This window comes from Amblyraja radiata, chromosome 28 (genome assembly GCF_010909765.2).
Source record: "Amblyraja radiata isolate CabotCenter1 chromosome 28, sAmbRad1.1.pri, whole genome shotgun sequence".
Lineage (NCBI taxonomy): Eukaryota > Metazoa > Chordata > Chondrichthyes > Rajiformes > Rajidae > Amblyraja > Amblyraja radiata.
The window spans coordinates 18,302,814-18,321,956 of NC_045983.1; the positions used below are offsets into that span (position 1 = coordinate 18,302,814).

At 39.9% G+C, this 19,143-nt stretch overlaps 1 protein-coding gene across 8 annotated transcripts in view; it reads left to right on the plus strand.

Moving 5' to 3' along the window:
- The window catches only part of srrm3 (serine/arginine repetitive matrix 3), a 156,273-nt gene that overhangs the window by 93,390 nt on the left and 43,740 nt on the right, over positions 1-19,143 (plus strand). For all 8 annotated transcript variants that reach the window (XR_004416087.1, XM_033045959.1, XM_033045961.1 and 5 more), the window contains 2 exons: positions 11,951-12,031; positions 14,822-14,890. Coding sequence is in view for 7 of the 8 variants with exons in the window: in XM_033045959.1 (XP_032901850.1) it covers positions 11,951-12,031; positions 14,822-14,890 (150 nt within the window). In the remaining variant the exon portion in view is untranslated. The remainder of the gene's footprint in view (positions 1-11,950; positions 12,032-14,821; positions 14,891-19,143) is intronic.

Consider the following 19,143-nt stretch of genomic DNA (forward strand, 5'->3'; position numbering starts at 1 on the left):
AGGGTCCAGAGGAGGTTTACAAGAATGATCCCAAGAATGAGTAGGTTAACCTATGATGAGCTTTTGTCAGCACTGGGCCTGTACTCACTGGAGTTTTGAAGAAAGTTATTACCACCAATTTGCCTTAGTGAAAACCTAGGCTTGTCTTGAGGTGAAAGTACTATTTAATAATAAGTTGGTGAAAATTCTGCACTGACTGCAGAGGGTATATTGCTGCTGTGTGTAATTAATCATAATCATACTTTATTAGCCAAGTATGTTTTTCAACATACGAGGAATTTGATTTGCCATACAGTATTACTAATAAAAAGCAACAGAACATACAAAATATATTTTAACATAAGCATCCACCACAGTGACTTCTCTACATTCCTCACTGTGATGGAAGGCGAAAAAAAGTTAAATCTCTTCACTTCTTTGTTCATCCGCGATCAAGGGCTTTGAGCCTTCCGTTGGCAGGACGATCTTGACTCCCGTAGCCGGTGGTGGGCCTCCTCGACGGGGCGATCAAGCTCCTCCAACGGGGGGTTGTCAGCTCCCCCGCGCAGGTGATCAGACCCCGGGTCAGGGTTAGTCGAACGTTGTGTGGTTTTGGAGCACCCGAGACTGCGAGCCCTTGATGTTAAAGTCCGCAGGCCGCAGTTGGAGCGTCGATCCCAGGCAAGGAATCGGCTCCGATGTAAGTCCACGCCCCGCAGACTTACAGTTAGTCCCGAGCAAGCCCTCCAGCTGCATGATGTTAGGCCGTAGAGCGACCAGAGATACGACCCGGAAAACAATCGCATCTCCGGCAAGGTAAAAGATTGGAAAAAAGTTTTCCCGACCTTCCCGCCCACCCCCCACATAAAACAAACTGGAGAACATTAACACAAACTTTTAAACACACTAAAAATAATTTTAAAAGACGAAAGGACTGCCATTGCAGGGCCACCCGATTGTACATGATAGGTGAATAAGATGCTGGAGTCATGATCAAGTTTCAGACCCATTTTAAAGTTTATAACCTTCTGACAATTGCATTTGTACAAAATGCATTCATCCTCATTCTGAAATACTTCACCTTGCAAAACTTTGCAATTTTTCATGAGTCCCAGCAGATGTTAGTTGTTAATTGGAAAGAAGATGAAGCTTGGCACAGAGGAGGTGCTGCACAGATTGATGTACTTTCCACCCTGACTGCAGTAGCTAAGAAGGTGCCATTTGTCAGAGTGGAGAGGGTGCAGATAGGTAAATGCCAAGTCATGAAGCATATCTCAACCCCAATCTTGCAAGTGGCTTGCTTCTCTGGAACTATGATTTTTCTTCTTTGTTATATAAAGAGTGGGGTTTCCATGTTCTTCTCGACAACTGATATGCAAGGAGATTAAATCTTGGAGCCATACAGTCATGAAAGGCTGATTGAAATGACTGAAATATTTGATAGTAGATATTGTGGAATTGTTTCCATGAGTGGGGAACCCAGAACTAGCAATTCAGAATTGTGAGCATGGGAATATAAGGAAATGCTCCTTCATGTGTAGTAACAAACTGCAGATGCTGGTTATACACCGAAGATAGACACAAAATGCTGGAGTAACTCAGCAGGACAGGCAGCATGTCTGAAGAGGAGGAATGGTGATGTTTAAGGTCGAAATCCTTCTTCATACTCTTCTTCAGACTTCAGACTTCAGACTGAAGAAGAGTCTCGACCCGAAAAGTCACCCTTTCCTTCTCTCCAGAGATGCTGCCTGTCCCACTGAGTTACTCTAGTACTCCTTTATAGACGGCATAACGGAAATTTGGAATAGCTCTCACCACCAAAAGGTTTTGAGAGAGGATCAAATGAAAAATTCCAAACATTCTTAATGGCAAGAGTTAATAATTTAACATAAAAGATCACTTAACATAACGATCAGTTGTGATATTATTGATTTAAAAATTAATATTATGGCATTTCAAGATTGCTCAAAGCGCAGAATTTATTGCCAATTCTTATTTACATGAACACATCTCATTCACCAGTCTTAAGGGAAGGAAATCAGGCATCCTTACCTGGAGTAACTCCAGACCTGTTCATCTCTTAATCCAGACTCTCACCAATGAGGTTTACTCTTAACTGCTTCCACAATTTAATTAATAGTGGCCGGTAAATGTTGCAATTGATAGCAAAGTCCATATTGTTTGCAGTGTTTGTGGGAATCCAAAGTATCAGATTCCATAACAAAGAAGTCCTGTTGATAATATTTCCAAATCGGGATCATGTGTTACTTGGAAGAGAGCCAGTAGGTGGCAGCGCTCCCATGCACCTGCTACTCTTGTACTTTTTGGAGGTAGTCAGGTGTTTAGGACTTACTGTCAGAGGAGCCGAGGCAATAACTGCAGTGCATTATGTAGCGGTGAATGGATAAAGGTTTAGGTTGGTGGATTGGGTGCCAATTGAGCAATTTTTCAAATGGCATTGAGTGTGTTGTGCAAGTGGCAATATCTAGCCAAGTGGAGGATTATTCCAACACCTGCTGTCTTTTAAATGCTTGGGAATATCCTGCGATGTCTCCGTCAAAGAAGATTACTAGGCTGACCTACATTGGTAGCCATGGTATTTATTTGGTAAATCCAGCTGAGAATCTGGTCAAAGGTGACCCCAGGATGTGGATGGCTGGGGAACTAGGTAATGCCATTGCCTTTGAATGCGCTAAGGAGCTGATTAGGCTCCCTCTTGTTGCATATGGTCATTACCTGATATCTGTGATGTAGATGTTGCTTGACAATTGTCAAATGTGTATGAATGGTGGATCAAGGCATTCTGAGAGTTTATTCTTTGAACAGTTGAACATTTTACAGCCACATGCAAACAGCTCTCATCCTGACCAAAGTCACCTGAAATGCCAGAGGTTGTGTTAAACCTTTCATCCCAGGCGTTAAGCTAACAGTAATATTTATTCGGAATTACAACCTACAAAAGTTTAAATAATTAACCCATGATAAAATGTTGTCACATTCAAATGAAAACCTACCCCTTAGGAGAGGAATGCTGCCTGACCTGCACCTATTAAACTGAAGAGTGTCGGTTTGAGATTTTCAAATGCTTTTACCTTCCCATCTGTCCCAACATAACATCCTTGGAGGTCACAATACAACATTAAATTATATTTCAGAGCTTGTTACAACAGGCAGCATGGAATGATTCTGGTCTAGGATAGTTCACATTGGTTCAAGGCCCTTCCTGACCAACAGATCACAATCAATGAGGATAGGAGACAAATCATCCTCTATGATAATCCTGAACACCGGTGCTCTGCATGAATGTGTTCTCAGCCCTTTCTTTACTCCTTATACACCCACAACTGTGCAGCCAAATACAAATCAATTTACAAATTTGCGGACGACACCACTGCAAAGGGCCAGATATCAAATAATGACGAGACGGGTAACTGGAAGGAGATCAAGAGCCTCATAACCTTGTGTCAAGACAACAACCTTTCTCTCAATGTCTGCAAGACAAAGGAGATAGTGATCTTCTTCAAGAAGCGAAGCAATACACATACCCTGGTATACATTGACGCCACCAAAGTGGAGATGGTTGAAAGCTTCAAGTTCATAGTAAATATCACCAGCAATTTATCCTGGACTAACCATTGCAATAAAGTATACCAACGCCTCTACTTCTCTAGAAGGCTTAGAAAGTTTGGCATGTCCCTAAACAACAGATACACTGTAGAAAGCATTTTATCGGAATGCATCACAGCATAGTTTGGGAACAGCTCCAATCAAGACCGCAAGAAATTGCAGAGAATTGTGGATGCAACCCAGACCATCACACAATCGAACCTCCCTTCCATTGAATCCATCTACACCACTCTGCCTCGGAAAGGTCAACAACATAATTAATGATCTCATCCCAAACACTCCCTCTTTTCCCCTCTGCCAGTAAAGGAAGAGGTACAGAAGTGTGAAAATGCATACATCCAGATTCACGGACAATTTCTTCCAAGCTGTTATCAGGCAAGTGAACCACCTATCACCAACTAGAGAGGGCCCAAGCCATTATCTATCTCATTGGAGACCCTTGGACTATCATTAATCGGACCTGTTGGGACTTTATATTGCAATAAACGTTATTCTACACTGTATCAGCACACTGTGGATGGTTCAAATGTGATTATGTATAGTCGTTTCACTCACTGGATAGCATTCAACAAAAAGCTTTTCGCTGTACCCTGGTACATGTGACAATAAACTAAACTAACAACTAAACTCAGAATTACATAATAGGTCAAATTCAACCTAATGCTCAATGCCACAGTGCATCCTTTAAGGATAACCTCTTTAAAAAAGGTCCTTTTTTAAAAGAACATTATAAGGCGGTCAGATCACATTTAGAGTATTGTGAGCAGCTTTGGGCTCCATATCAGAGTAAGGATGTGCTGGCGTTGGAGAGGGTCCAAAGGAGGATTACAAGAATGATATTGGGGTGGTTGGGTTAACATACAATTAGCGTTTGACGGCACTGGGCCTGTACTCGCTAGGGTTTAGAAGGATGAGGGGAGACTTCATTGATACTTTACTGAATAGTGAAAGGCCTGGATAGAGTGTATGTGGAGAGGATGTTTCCGCTAGTGGAAACCAGAGGCCTTAGAATAAAAGGATGTACCTTTAGAAAGGAGATGAGGAGGATTTCTTTTAATCAGGGGATAGTGAACATGCAGAATTCATTGCTACAGAAGGTTGAGGAGGCAAAGTCAAAGGACATTTTTAAGGTGGAAATTGATAGACACTTGATTAGTATGGGTGTCAGTGATAATGGGGAGAAGGCAGGAAAATGGGGTTGCGGGAGGGCTAGATCAGCCATGATTAATGGCAGAGTAGACTTGTTGGGCCGAATGGCCCAATTCTGCTCCTATAACTTAACTTATGAAAATACCAATAGATGTTTGAAAACAGTGTGGAAATGGCCAGATACCTGCCACACCACAAGGATGACATTTTTTTTTATCAGTGTAAGATTCAATGTAGTAATGTTTGCTGAAGATGTCAATATAGTTATCTTCTCACAAATGCATGTGAATTTAATGCAACAGCACCAGTAAATGAACTTTAATTGTGTTTGTTGTTTAACTCAATCAGGGTATAAAAACTTCTGCGTGCTGAATTTGGCTGTTTTAATTGTGATTACATTTTAAAGACACAGGATAGAACATTCTAATATAAAATACCTATTATTTGATGCATCCTATATACTAATAAATGTATACTGTAAAACATAAACAATTTGTAGGAATTACTTATGCTATTACTATCATTTAAAAAATAGATTAATTGGGTGCATTTCTTTAAAAATTGATTATTAATTATAGCTGTTGTTTAAGAAAGAACTGCAGATGCTGGAAAAATCGAAGGTTGACAAAAATGCTGGAGAAACTCACCCGCTGAGTTTCTCCAACATTTTTATCTACCATTGATTATAGCTGTGGGGTTTTTTTTTTAAATATGGAGTGAGCATACAGTGATATTTTAAAATTGGCATCCCATTATCTATTCATGGAAATTTGGGAAAGGCATTTTTAATTTGAATTTGGCAGAACTGAATGAGAGCTACGTGTTAAATCCTGGCAGGAACTAGAGGAACAGAACCTTGGAACACACATTGACAGATGAAAAGACTTGAATCCGCCATGAGATATTTGGCTCTGAATTTATGACAAGCTCCCAGATGGCGTTCCGTTGGATGCCAGGATATTTTTGTCCATAATCTAATTAATAGGTCGAGGGAGTGGGGACCACTGGTGCGAAGTGAAATCTATCTGTTCATCAGTGGCAGAGGGGAGTGGGGAAAAGATGGAGAGAGAGAGCGAGAGAGGGAGATTTATGTACTACTTAATTACACTGAAGAAGATATCTAACGTTAGAGGGTAAAAATATAAAAGTAATTTTGCCTAGACATCCTAGGGCATAAAAAATATGATATTGAAAGTGCAGTGGACACTTTATTGTGGAAAATGTGCCACTTCTGGCCAAAACCAAAATACAGGATCAAGAGTGTTTGATTGTCATATATCCCAAACCAGAACAATGAAATTCGTACTTGGTTGGTGCCTGAGATGGGGCTGATGCTGTTGGTGGAGGACTTCAGCCCAGAATCAGCTAAGGGAGTAAATAAAGTAGGTGGTAGTGATGGTTTACGAGGAAATGTAGCCAGAAAAATCAGGACCTGGTCAACCTAAATATTTGAGTTGGAAGAAGAAATGGGTGAAGTTTCGGGTCTGAAGAAGGGTGCTTGACCCGAAATGTCACCCATTCCTTCTCTCCAGAGATGCTGCCTGTCCCGCTGAGTTACTCCAGCATTTTGTATCTATCTTCATCAAGAGAGGGATTGGGATTGAAGGAGGGTCTATCAGATGGATCAAGTTGGGGGGTATGTAGAGAATGAGACTTCCATCATGCATCTTAGCATCAAGAAATAAGGTTATGGGAGGTGCTTGGGCATAAAACCTGAAGGGGTGGCTGGAAGCGGTTGTGGTAAGGGTTGAAAGCAATGCATCTTTAGAGTGGTGTGTCTGAAATATCAGAGTATAAAACTTGGCATGAAGGAGTTCAAATTCAAGTTTATTATTGACTAATTGTCCCAGGAGTACCCAATGAAGACTAATCTTGGGACAAATGTGTCTCATTTCAAGGGGAAATGATTCAACCCTCATGCAACTAACATGGAAATTTCATCATGGGTGCAAAAACAAGTGCCCAGAAAGAGACTGAATTACCAGAGTGATGCAAAATCGCCCGTTAATAACTGACTTCCCATTTAATCCTGGCACATCGGTTTGCATCCGAGCATGAAGTTGCTTTGTTAATGGCATTATGAGTACTATTAAGAGGGGATTTCTACTTTAATATAGTGTGTGTGCAAGGGTTTCCCAGACATCTTAAAATTTATGAGTGAGATCAAGGTAAGCACATGGTCACATTGAAGACCTCTTTGCCTCGGGTCCTTCCAGGCTGCTGCCTAAACCCCCTATCAGGTATTAATGCAGAAGTAAGGTGACCAGTACTTTGTTTTCCAGAGTGACCAGTTTTGTCAATTTTGCTGCAATGCAGCTCGTCAGGATGAGATAGAGTATGTGACTTTTGCCAGTTTTCCACAAAGACTGCGTATAATTGACAACATGATTCTGGCTTACTGCAGATCATTAAGGACTGTTCATTAACTAGAAGGGTTACCTGTTGACAATCAACAAGAAATGTTGTCAGCAACCACATTGCCCAACATCAAAGTTGTTGTCCAGGATAAAGAAGCCAGAGACACAGGCACGGTAAGAAAAGAAAGGTGCATGATGCAGGCAATGCAAAAAGAGTGGTGCTTATTTCTGTCTGGAATGCTGTAATTTCTGCAACATTCTTTGCAATCTTTGTCTCCTCTGCCACATGTTCTTGCTAAGAGGTTGCAAAATGGTCTCTGCTAGGTGTAATACTGCATGCGTGTAGTCTGTACATGCATTAACTTTGAGAAAGACTGCAATGCACATACAATCCTCTGGCTGTGCTACCAACAGGCATAGTAGAAGATGTCTTCTCTCCTTGCATATGACATTTGAATGACATAGATAGATAGATAGATAGAATCTTTATTTGCCACACGACCAGGGTTGGTGGTATTTGGGTTTGGTACATGATGGTACACTGCTTTAGTCACATTAACACTAATAACAACACAGATCACAGTAATAAAGTGCATCCATACCACATCACAAATCACAAATCTCACCAACAATACATAGTGCAAAAGAACAAACAAAGACCATAGACATGACACTGTATACATCAAAAGTCCTTAGTATTGTCTGTTATTGGAGGGAATTGAGTGTTCTTATTGCTGAGGGGAAGAAACTGTTTTTAAAGCGGGTGGATTTTGTAGCAAGTGACCTGAGGCGCCTCCCTGAAGGGAGAGACTGGAAAAGGTGCTTTGCTGGATGGGAGGGGTCCGAGATGATCTTTATTGCCCGTTTTGAGGTACGTTGGAGGTAAATGGAATGGATTGAGGGGAGGGGGGAGTTGATGATCCTGGAGGCCTTGGAGACAATGCGCTGTAATCTGTGTAGTGAGTGACTGTCAGTGTTTCCGTACCAGACTGTGATTGAGGAGGTGATGATACTTTCAATACAAAGCTGCATGCATAATGTGCAAGCCCTAAATGAAGACCTATGAGCACTTGTAAGATGAAGACATTTGATGTTCTTTGTTGGTGGCTATTCTTTCAATGCACCAAAATGACAATGCAAGGATCTTCCTCATACTCCTCATGCTCTTCCACTGTCTAATGAAGCACAATGCTGTGTGGCTAGAATGCTTTATAGATCATCACGCATTCTTTGCTGGTATACCTATGGCACGTTGCCCTTACTGCAGTAGTAACATCCTGATGAGCACAGAATGTCCAATGACTTCCAATATGGACATCCCACAGCCGCCTCCTTCCAACTTCTGCACTAATACACATAATAATATGTAAGTTGCAGGTGAAAACCCAAACATTTTTCTTACTGGACTGACCAAAGATTGCTATCCGAGCTGCTTCACGGTATGATGACGCACCCACAAAATCAGCGAATGCTCAGAGAAATAGTTATTGCTGTCTTGTACTCTACGTGATGGATTAAAGAATTAAAAATGACCAGCGATGAGTGCTGATTATAAGCCAAGGTCATGAGTTTTCCCATCAGATAGCTATGAGAATCCCATCCGCTTGCTTCCCGTGACCTTGCTTGTTATCTCCAAAGACAACTCGTTGGCAATTTGAAATTGATATCTCTAGAGGTCCTGATGTCTGCATAAATGTAGCCATTTAATATGCAATATTTCAGGTGTCCACCAACTACAGTACATTGAGTCCATTCTGCCACTTAGTTCAATAATGGGTGATCTGTTCCAAGTTCCTTTAAAATATGAATAAATACTGACATAGGGTCCTCGAGCTATATGATATGGAAACAAGCCATTTGGCCTTTACTTGTCCCCTGGGCTTGTCCCATTTGCCTGCATTTGGTCAATATCCCTCAAAAGCCTTCGTAAAAAAATATAACTGTCTTTTATCCAATCTAATCCATCAATGTGAAATGTATGTTTTCTTAATGATAACTGTAGTGCAGAAGTACTGTGCGTTTTATAGTTAGGGACAGAGTAGCAGATTAGGCATTGATAATGGATGAATTTACATCTGTGGGAGAGGGATGGAAAAATCAGAGAATTTGTCTATTTTACAGTACATGGCTTTAATGACAAATGCAGTGGATAGATATGAAAAGTGATCTTGTGCTATGTATGTGTGTATTCTCAGTTAGTTAATGGAAATCAAACCTTAATTTTTCAAGCCCTGGCTATAACTCAAGATAGAAAACGAACTGGAAATTTAAAGGACACTCACTGGTAAAATTATAACATGCAGTTAGAGTCAATTTTTTACAACAGCATAACAGACATTCTTGCTGTCTCACTGAGCTTCAGTGCCTATAAATATAAATTCCATGGTGATGAAGGGCATTGTGAGTCATTCACTTAGTGTGAATCATCACCGCCTTGCAATTATCATGGGATTTTAATTTTATGCTTCGATTGTGTGAGAAACTTTTTAAGTGTTGTGAGGTGTAAGAAATGGTACAGTTGTACTTTGGAACCTTCTTCGAATGGAATGTGTGCAGATTTTATAGTACCAAAGCTATCTAATTTATTTAATCACATGCAATAGCTATTGAAACATTAACAGTGGGCTTCCAGGGAGTAAAAAACAAGGCAGCAATGCTCAATAGTCACTGCTCAGCATTGATTTATAATTATTGCAGACTTGTCTGTTTCTTACTAAATTAACCAGCTTCCATGAGTCTTAATCCTTTTCCCACAATACTCTCCTTTCTTTGTTGCATTTTCTTATTTAATATGTGTATACCAGCATCTGCAGTTAGACACAAACAACTGGAGTAACTCAGCAGGACAGGCAGTAACACTGGAGAGAAGGAATGGGTGACGTTTTGGGTCAAGACCCTTCTTCAGACTGGTAAGGGACAAGTGAGATAAGGGATGTAGAGAGATAAAGAACAATGAATGAAAGATAAGCAAAAAGGTAATGATGATAAAGGAAACAGGCCATTGTTAGCTGCTTGTTGGATGAAAACGAGAAGCTAGTGCGACTTGGGTGGGGAGGGATAGAGAGAGGGAATGCCGGGGCTACCTGACGTTAGAGAAATCAATATACATACCACTGGGTTGGAAGTTTACCAAGCAAAATATGAAATGCTGTTCCTCGAATTTGCGTTTAGCCTCAATTAGACAATGGAGGAGACCAAGGACAGAAAGGTCTATGTGGGAATGGGAAGGAGAATTAAAGTGTTTAGCAACCGGGAGATCAGGTAGGTTCAGGCGGACTGAGCGAAGGTTTTCAGCGAAACGATTGCCCAGTCTACCTTTGGTCTCGCCAATGTATAAGAGTCCACATCTTGAACAACGGATACAGTAGATGAGGTTGGAGGAGGTTCAAGTGAACCGCTGCCTAACGTGAAAGGACTGCTGGGGTCCCTGGACAGAGTGGAGGGAGGAGGCATAGGGACAGGTGTTGCATCTTCTGCGGTTGCAGGGGAAGGTACCTGGGGAGGGGGTGGTTTGGGAAAGGATGAGTTAACCCGGGAATTGTGGAGTGAACGGTCTCTGCGGAAGGCGGAAAGGGGTGGAGATGGGAAGATTTGACTAGTGTTGGGATCCTGTTGGAGGTGGCGAAAATGTTGATGGATTATGTGTTGTATGCAACGGCTGATGGGGTGAAAGGCAAGGACTAGGGAGAGTTTGTCTCTGTTGTGACTCGGGAGAGGGGGAGCAAGGGCGGGGCTGCGTGGTACCGAGGAGACATCTATGATGAGAGATGGGAACCTGCATTTCCTAAAGAAGGAGGACTAATATGGAAAAATTACACAATGCAGAAACAAAGAAGTTTGTGTAATGTTCTTCTTCTTGCGTATGGCGTGCACAGCCTAAAGTTGTAGGACAACTTGTTCTATTTGATCTTACTTGATTGTGCACGCCAGGTTGATTGCATTCGTCGAAGCAGGGCGGACCACGTGAAGGTTGCAATGTCCCACCCAGTGTAATGTTTATAGTCACTGATAGTTTTACTGATGTGTAATACTTTTACTGATATCAGCTTTTAAATTTCTGCTCACTTCATCAAGCACAGTCCCTCATGAAGATTGGGTCTCGAGGTGAGGTCACTGGTAAACATTAAAAGCTCCGAACATAGGGCAGATTTTTATTTCCTTCATGAACAAATAACAGGAGCATAAATCTCTTGCTGGGCAACAATGAATTCAAAAGGTTAAGTGAAACCATCTCTTTCCCTCTTGGTTTCTGTGATGCTAGTGTTCACAGCACAATATTTGGGAAGGCGCAGGTCAGTATAATATGCAGCACAATAATGAGGCTTGAATCCGTTACATGCCGTGGCACTTGTCTCTGTTAATTTGCACACACGAGAATAATTTTAAAGGGGACATAGGGATAGGATGTGTCTGAAGCAGATTCGCCTTCCTCTGCTGTGGGGAATCAGTTGGTCTCTACTCAGTAACAAACCTTTTGTTGTCTGGGGTTTAGATCCCAATCATGAAAAAAGAAGGGAACCAATCTTGTGTATGTCAATATATGTGTGTTTTTGCTCTGACACAATACCTAACACTGTCTAGACATCTGTGTGCATCACTTTGACAAAGCTATATTGTCTTGATGAATTAATTGAGAGTTTACATCTGTGCCATGTCTTCCATGCTCGAGAATTAATGTGATGATGGAGTAGTTAAAGAGAAGGTGTATCTTATCTGCAGGGAGAATATGGTCTGATTATATATTGTATATCCTATGTAAAGATTTCTTATCCCACATTAAGTAACTTATTTGTGTTTATATCTGAATAATTTTTCTCATGCGAATAATGCCACTGAAGTAAGAAAAGGAAATCAAGCAGTTCTCCCTCACCACCACCCAAGAAGAAGAAGAAGAAGAAATCGGGGCACTACAAAATCCGGTAAATGTCTTTTTGTGTTGCACAATAAGGATGCCATGAAAAGGATAGGAAGCTTCATGATTAGTCATAATGAACTGTCGATACCTACCATACAAGTAGATTGTGTTCTTAAATTAAACAAAGTTGTTTTTTTTTTGTGTATTTCAAAAATGAGGTGTCATTTCAGGTTCTGAGCCCAGAGTAGACCTACTGAGGCATCATAGCATCTTTTAAGTGCTATTCCTTCTTGGAATGATTAAATCCATGTACAAAGCATTCATCAAGAGGAAACCATCTGTCTTTTTTCTTGATGCTTGTTGATTTTTTGGTGCATATTTCCAAAAAATCTTGCTGAAATGGAATGCAATGTTTGACAGGTGGAGGTTTGTATTAAGCTTCAGTAAGGTTCCAAAAGGTAACATCGTCTCACCTAGTTTTCCAGATGAAACTGCACAGGGTTCAAAATTATTAACTGTTTTATTTCAAAATCCTTTCTTATGTGACACCTAACAGTGGATTTTGCATTTCAGACTTTGAAGAAGTGAAAAGTAAACAGCAGGTGGTTAGTGGCAGGCAATAATAGCAGGCAAAAAAATATTCTCGGTTCTTATATAAAGAAAGGACACAAAGTGCTGGAGCAACTCAGTGGGTCGGGCAGCATCTTTGGAGAGCATGGAAGTTTCAGGCCGGGTCCCTTCTGCAGATTCAGAGACTGGAGAAGCATCCGGACCCAAAACTTCACCTATCCAAGTTCTCCAGAGATGCTGCTTAACCTGCTGAGTTACTCCAGCACTTTGTGCCCCTTTTTTAATAAATAAAACAGCATCTGCAGTTCCTGGTGTTTTTAGTTTCTTATATTTGATAGTTTTTTAAATGTATAAAAAAATCCCATAAATTAAATCTTGAAAAAAGATTTACAAGGGGAGAACATTTCATTCAAACGTTTTATTTATGAAAGCCACCTTTCATCAGAGAGTACGGCTAAGTGTGGAACCTCCCTTGTAGTGCAGGTTTAATCCTTTCAACACTAGTTTTGACCACATAAAAACCTGTTCCTTTTTCAACCCCGTATATTGCAGATTTTTGTGTTTGGTTACTGTGACTGGACATTAATATATTGTATAAAACTACATAGATATCTGTAAAAAGTATTTATAGATATTCAATTTATGAAAATAAAAGACTTTAAAACAGAAAAATGGATTGTACATGACCTACACCTTGAGTCCCTATTTCTTGATTGCTTACTGAACAAGAATCTATATATCTGACTTGATAGCTCCAATTGACCAAGTATTCACAGCATTTTATTAAAAGTGATTCTAGATTTCTACAACAAGGGTGAAAAAAAAATCTTGATGCCTTACAGCGGCAGAGACCTGGGTTCAATCTTGCTGTTTATACGGAGTATGCATGGGCTTTTTTCAGCTGCTACGGTTTCCTCCCACATTTCAAAGACATGCAGGTTTGTAAGTTAATTGGCTTCTGTAAATTGTCCCTAGTTTCTATGATAGAACCAGTAAACAGGTGATCATTGGTTGGTGTGGACTCAGTGGGCCAAACGGCCTGTTTCCACGCTGTATCTCAAAACCAAACTAAAACTAAAGGTTGTAGAATGCCTTTGTACCATTGACTCAGTATGGTTTTGGAAGATCATTGTAGTCTGAAATTATGACAGATAATTCTTACCTTTTTAAGATCTGTTACGTGATGCCCTTTCATTTATTTCCATTATATCAATGTAGGAAGTAATCATAAATGGCTTACCCCACTAATAATGTTAATATGGGGTTCTTTTCGCAGTTCAAATGTAAAAACATGGCAAACAGTGCAGCTTTTTGTTTAGATTCAATCCTGTTCTGCTTTCACTGCAAAGTTTCAGTACAACCAATGTCCTCACTAGATTTATTACAGACAAAACCTTCTTAAAAATTGTTTGCAGTGCAGTCCTGAAACGCTCTCCTCTATAAATACCAAGCAATTGATATTCCCATGAGCTTTATTGATGCTGCTTGCTGCTTATCTATGGGGATATTTGTCCCACAATTTACAATATGACACAGCACATTTTCTGTTTTAATAGCATGATGGTTTCTTGTGCTTTGAGTGGTTTACAGACTGAAACTTGGCTTTCTCTCTTTACCAATCACTCTTGCTCATCTGTTTCACTGCTTTCTCAGCATTTCCAATTATCATGCATGTAGTCAACCTGTAAACCTTAATGTTTTCTCCCTAACCTGTTCCATGATTGTCTGTTTATATTCTGCGAGTCTGTTCTTCCATTTAGTATCTCCAAACTGATGTACATCGTAACTCTGTCTACTTCTCTAGTTCCAAATCCATTAATACACTTCTATATACAAGCTATCAAGCACACTTTTGTACTCCCTGTTTCATCAGTGCTTTTTGAAGACAGCATTCCAGATACCATTAGCATTTGCATGAAGAGGAACTTCCTGACGCCCTGAACAACTTTAATTTTGTTTTGCTCTTCTGCAAATTCTATTTCCATCTTCCCACTCATTCATTTATTGGGAAGCTATGACTATAATGTAATGTGGCTCGGACAATTTTGTGAAACACAGCACATTAAACTTGCTTACATAAAAAGCCACAAAAAAATACACCAGGGGTAGAGAAGTCTAGCTTGAGAATTGCTGATTTGTCTTCCTCTGCTGTAAATAAAATTGCAAGGCCAGCAAGCTATTTTCTGATTTGTATTGTTTCCTGGTTGGTTCTTCTTGTACTAGATGCAAGTATTTTCAGAAAGAGACAATTGTTATATTTAAAATGTTTTGTTTTTCTTCATAGCTGCGAAAGTTCTTCATCATCACGGAAAGAAAGAAAAAAGAAGAGTGGGAAGAAACACAAGAGAGACAGGTGGAGTTGCTTCTGTTCTTCTGTAGTCATACCAGACCCCTCCGGATATATAGCACATCTAATGCAGAATCAATCGGCTGCCCAATCCCTGGAGAAAATCGTAATGTCTTTCTCACTTCCTTGGCCACAGCACATTATCTGAATGATATAGTTAAAGCAACCTATATAACATCAATAATAGATGACACTGCAATTTTGAATCTGTTTCCAGGCAATCTTTTTTAAAGCCTTGCACACGAGGAAAAGTGAGGGATCCGGATAATTCTTGTACCATCGAGTTCCATGGACAGTTGTTTTTGTTTATTTTGGCTCCCTGTTGCAAGGCATGCCAATATTAATTTTAAGTTGTGGTCTGCAACTACAAATTTAAATGGTTCCCAAGGTTGCATTTCAGCTTCCCAGGGGAAGAAGGCCGCAGTAAGATGTCTGGTCACATCTCGAGTCCAGTAGGGATTGAAGATCAATAAGGGTCTAATAGGAGATCTGTGGTTAGTGCCAGTGTCAGTTTGGAGATCAGAAAGTTGGTGATCAAGGAGATTAGCTGCTGGAAGAGTTTATTTGGTTGAATACAGTACTACGATAGTGGGATGTCCAAAATATACCAGGTAAGTAACGGGATTTGACCTTTGTGGCTTCTCAGTTCACCACAGATTTATTAAAATTTAGTCCTCAGGCACACAACAAAGTAGGAGTGTTGTATAGGGAATAACTTGTTCATATGTGATGTGGAAGTTAACTCATGCTGAGCAGATGGGCTGAAGAATGGTTAATGGAATTTAATCCAGAGAAATGTGAAATGGTGTAATTTGGGAGCACTAACATGGGCAGCACCTGCACAATGAATGGTGGGGCTCTGGGGGGTGTTGTTGAGCAGAGGGATCTAGGAGTACAGGTACATAGTGTGTTGAAAGTGGCATCACAGGTAGATGGCTTTTGACACATTGGCCTTCATCACTCAGAGTATTGAGTATAGAAGTTGGGAGGTCATGTCGCAGTTGTATAGACGTCGATGAGGCCGCATTTAGATTATTGTGTTCAGTTTTGGACACTGTTATAGGAAAGATTTTATCAAGCTTGAAAGGGTGCAGAGAAGATTTACGAGGATGTTGCCATGACTCGAGTGCCTAAGCTGTAGGAAGAGGTTGAGCCGGCTAGGATTCTATTCCTTGGAGTGCAGAAGTGTGAGGGGTGATCTTATAGAGTTGTACAAAATCATCCATCTAAAGGAATAGATCAGGTAGACGCACAGAGTCTCATGCCCAGAGTAGGGGAGTTGAGAACCAGAGCACATAGGTTTAAGGTGAGGGGGGAAAGATGTAATAGGAACCTGAGGGCTAACATTTTCATACAAAGGGTGGTGGTTGTATGGAAGGAGCTGCGGGGGAGATAGTTGACATAGGTACAGTCGCAATGTTTAAGAAACATTTAGATAGGTACGTGGATAAGACATGTTTAAAGGGATATGGATCAAACGCAGGCAGGTAGGAGTAACGTAGATGGGACATGTTGGCCGGTGTGGACAATTGGGCTGAAGGGCTTGTTTCCACATTGTATGGCTCTCTGACTCTTAAGTCACATGCAAAATTATATATTAAATCTAAAATGTTGGAAATACTCAGCAGGTCAGGCAGCAATTGTGGTATGAGATGGTAATCATTTCAGGTCAGTAACCTTTCTTCTCAGAACATTAAAGGTAGGACTTAGAAATTGTGCAGTAGCTCTTTGATTTCCAAATGAACATTGTGCATCATTGGTTTTTCCAAATGCTCGTGTTAATTTTTCTTACTAAAGAAAATGGTCTTTGTATTTTTGTCTTCTAAAATGGAAAAAGTGACCCACAATAATTGCCTAATGTTGTGATCCGGTGATAAAAAAAAACTAAGAGAATGTCTTAATCTCTTTGAAATAAACCACTTGTTTAAGTATCCTTGATACATGGAATCGTAAATTTATTTTGCAAGTATTTTCTTTATGGAGCAATCAAAGAGCATTGTGTTCGAGGCTACATCGAGTAAACCCCTACACTTAGTCACTTCTCATCTTATACGGGTCTGATTCAGGTTCCAGAAAAAAGAGGAGGCATAGGTAAGCATAGAAAATCATTGGATACCATTGTAAAGGTTCATTAGCTGCCTACTGTCAATGATCACACAACTAGTGCTATTGGGATTAGGGGCATCGGCTAGTCGCGTATGCTGCAGAAATCTTCTTTGTCCCAGGACTTTGTACAAGATTGTTTTATGGATAATATGTCAATAAACCAATTAGAGAACAGGTTATTTAGATCCAGTATTTTGCAGTGAGAAGTTAACTAAATAACTTTGTGGTTAAGGGGATTTTAGGGAAGACTGATGGAAATATGGTAGAATTATGCACAAAGATGGGAATTTATTTAATTTAGTCCAAAATTAGTATTAAATCTAAACAAAGCAAACTACAAAGGTATGAGGCACAAGCAAATTGTGGTAAATTGGGAGTCTACATTAAATGTACAACAGTAAACAGACAATTTAAATAATTAATGATTTCATTATTTCATAGATTACAACAAATTATATATCTCTTGTAAGCCACTAAAAATAAATAGGTAAACTGGTCCAACCATGGCTGACAGGAACATTTAAAGGTAATATTGGATCAAAGATAAAGTCATACAATGCTGCCAAAAAAGAAAAATCTTGAACATTGAGGAAATATCTAAATTTGGCAATGGAGGGCTGAGGTATTAATAAGGAATAAGAAAGTTGAACTTGAGATCTAACAAGAAGCTTAAAAATGTGTAAAAGCTGTTGTAGACATGTAAAATACAAACATAGAGAGAATTCCTTTCAGCCTGAGACAAGGGAAATTTCCATCAGGGAATAAATAAATGGATGCTTTCAAGAGAGAGCTAGATAGGGCTCTTAAAAATAGCGGAGTCAGGGGATATGGGGAGAAGCCAGGAATGGGGTACTGATTGGGTGTGACAAGTACATGGAGTTCCATATCCTGTGGTACCTCCTTTGCAAGCTTGCTAAGGTGAAACATTTCAGGATGGTATGCTTGAGAAAAACCTTTATTGGCTGTGGACAGTGGCAAATAAAAATAATTACCTCTATGCTATGCAATGCATGATTATCAAATAATTTGAACAATGTTATTTATGGCTGTTGTGTTATTCCCAAAGAGGAATTTAAACTCCAAGGAATATGTCCAAAAATATTTAGTCTAAATTGATAGGACAACCTCTCATTCCTGGAATCAGCCAGTGAATATCCTTTGTAATGTCTCTAGAGTTAATATGTCTTCAGTTTTAGTTCAGTGGACTAAAACTGTATGCAGTAGTCGAGGAGGCCTCATCATCATCCTATAAAGTGGCAACAAAACTTACCTTTTTTAAACTCCAATCCCTTGAGAGACAAAATGTTGTTTGCCTTCTCATTTGTAGTCCCTCCATTGAGATCCTAACTCGTTTTTGAGCTCTTACTATTACACCTATGTCTCTCTGAACTTCAATCATTTCCAGTCTCTATCCATTTAGATAATAACCTGCCTCTTACCAATGTATACAGCTTCCACACATTAAACTACATCTGCCAGTATGTTGCCCATTCACTCGATATACTTGTATCCTGTTGCAGTATCATAATATGGCCTTCCATCTATTTTTTGGACCATTTGGAAATTTTGCTCACAACATCTCCCTTCAGATCATTAATATAAATCATGAACAATTGTGGCCAAGAACTGTTCCCTGAGGTTTTCCACTAGTTACCTCCTTCCGGTGAAAAAGTACATATTTATTTGAACTCTGTTTTCTATGAGTAGGAAAGAACTGAAGATGCTAGTTTAAATGAAAGATAGCCACAAAATAGAAACATAGAAACAGAGAAAAATAGGTGCAGGAGTAGGCCATTCGGCCCTTTGAGGTAGCACTGCCATTCAATATGATCATGACTGATCATCTAAAATCAGTTGCTGCTTTTTCCCCATATCCCTTGATTCAATTAGCCCTGAGAGCTAAATCTAAATATCTCTTGAAAGCATCCAGTGAATTGGCCTCCACTGTCTTCTGTGGCAGTAAATTCCACAGATTCACAACTCTCTGGGTTAAAAGTTTTTCCTCATCTTAGTCCTAAATGGCCTACCCCTTCTTCTTAAACTGTGACCCCTGGTTCTGCACTCCCCCTACATTGGGAATTTTTTTCCTGCATCCAGCCTATCCAATCCTTTAAGAATTTTATATGTTTCTATAAGATATCCTCTCATCCTTC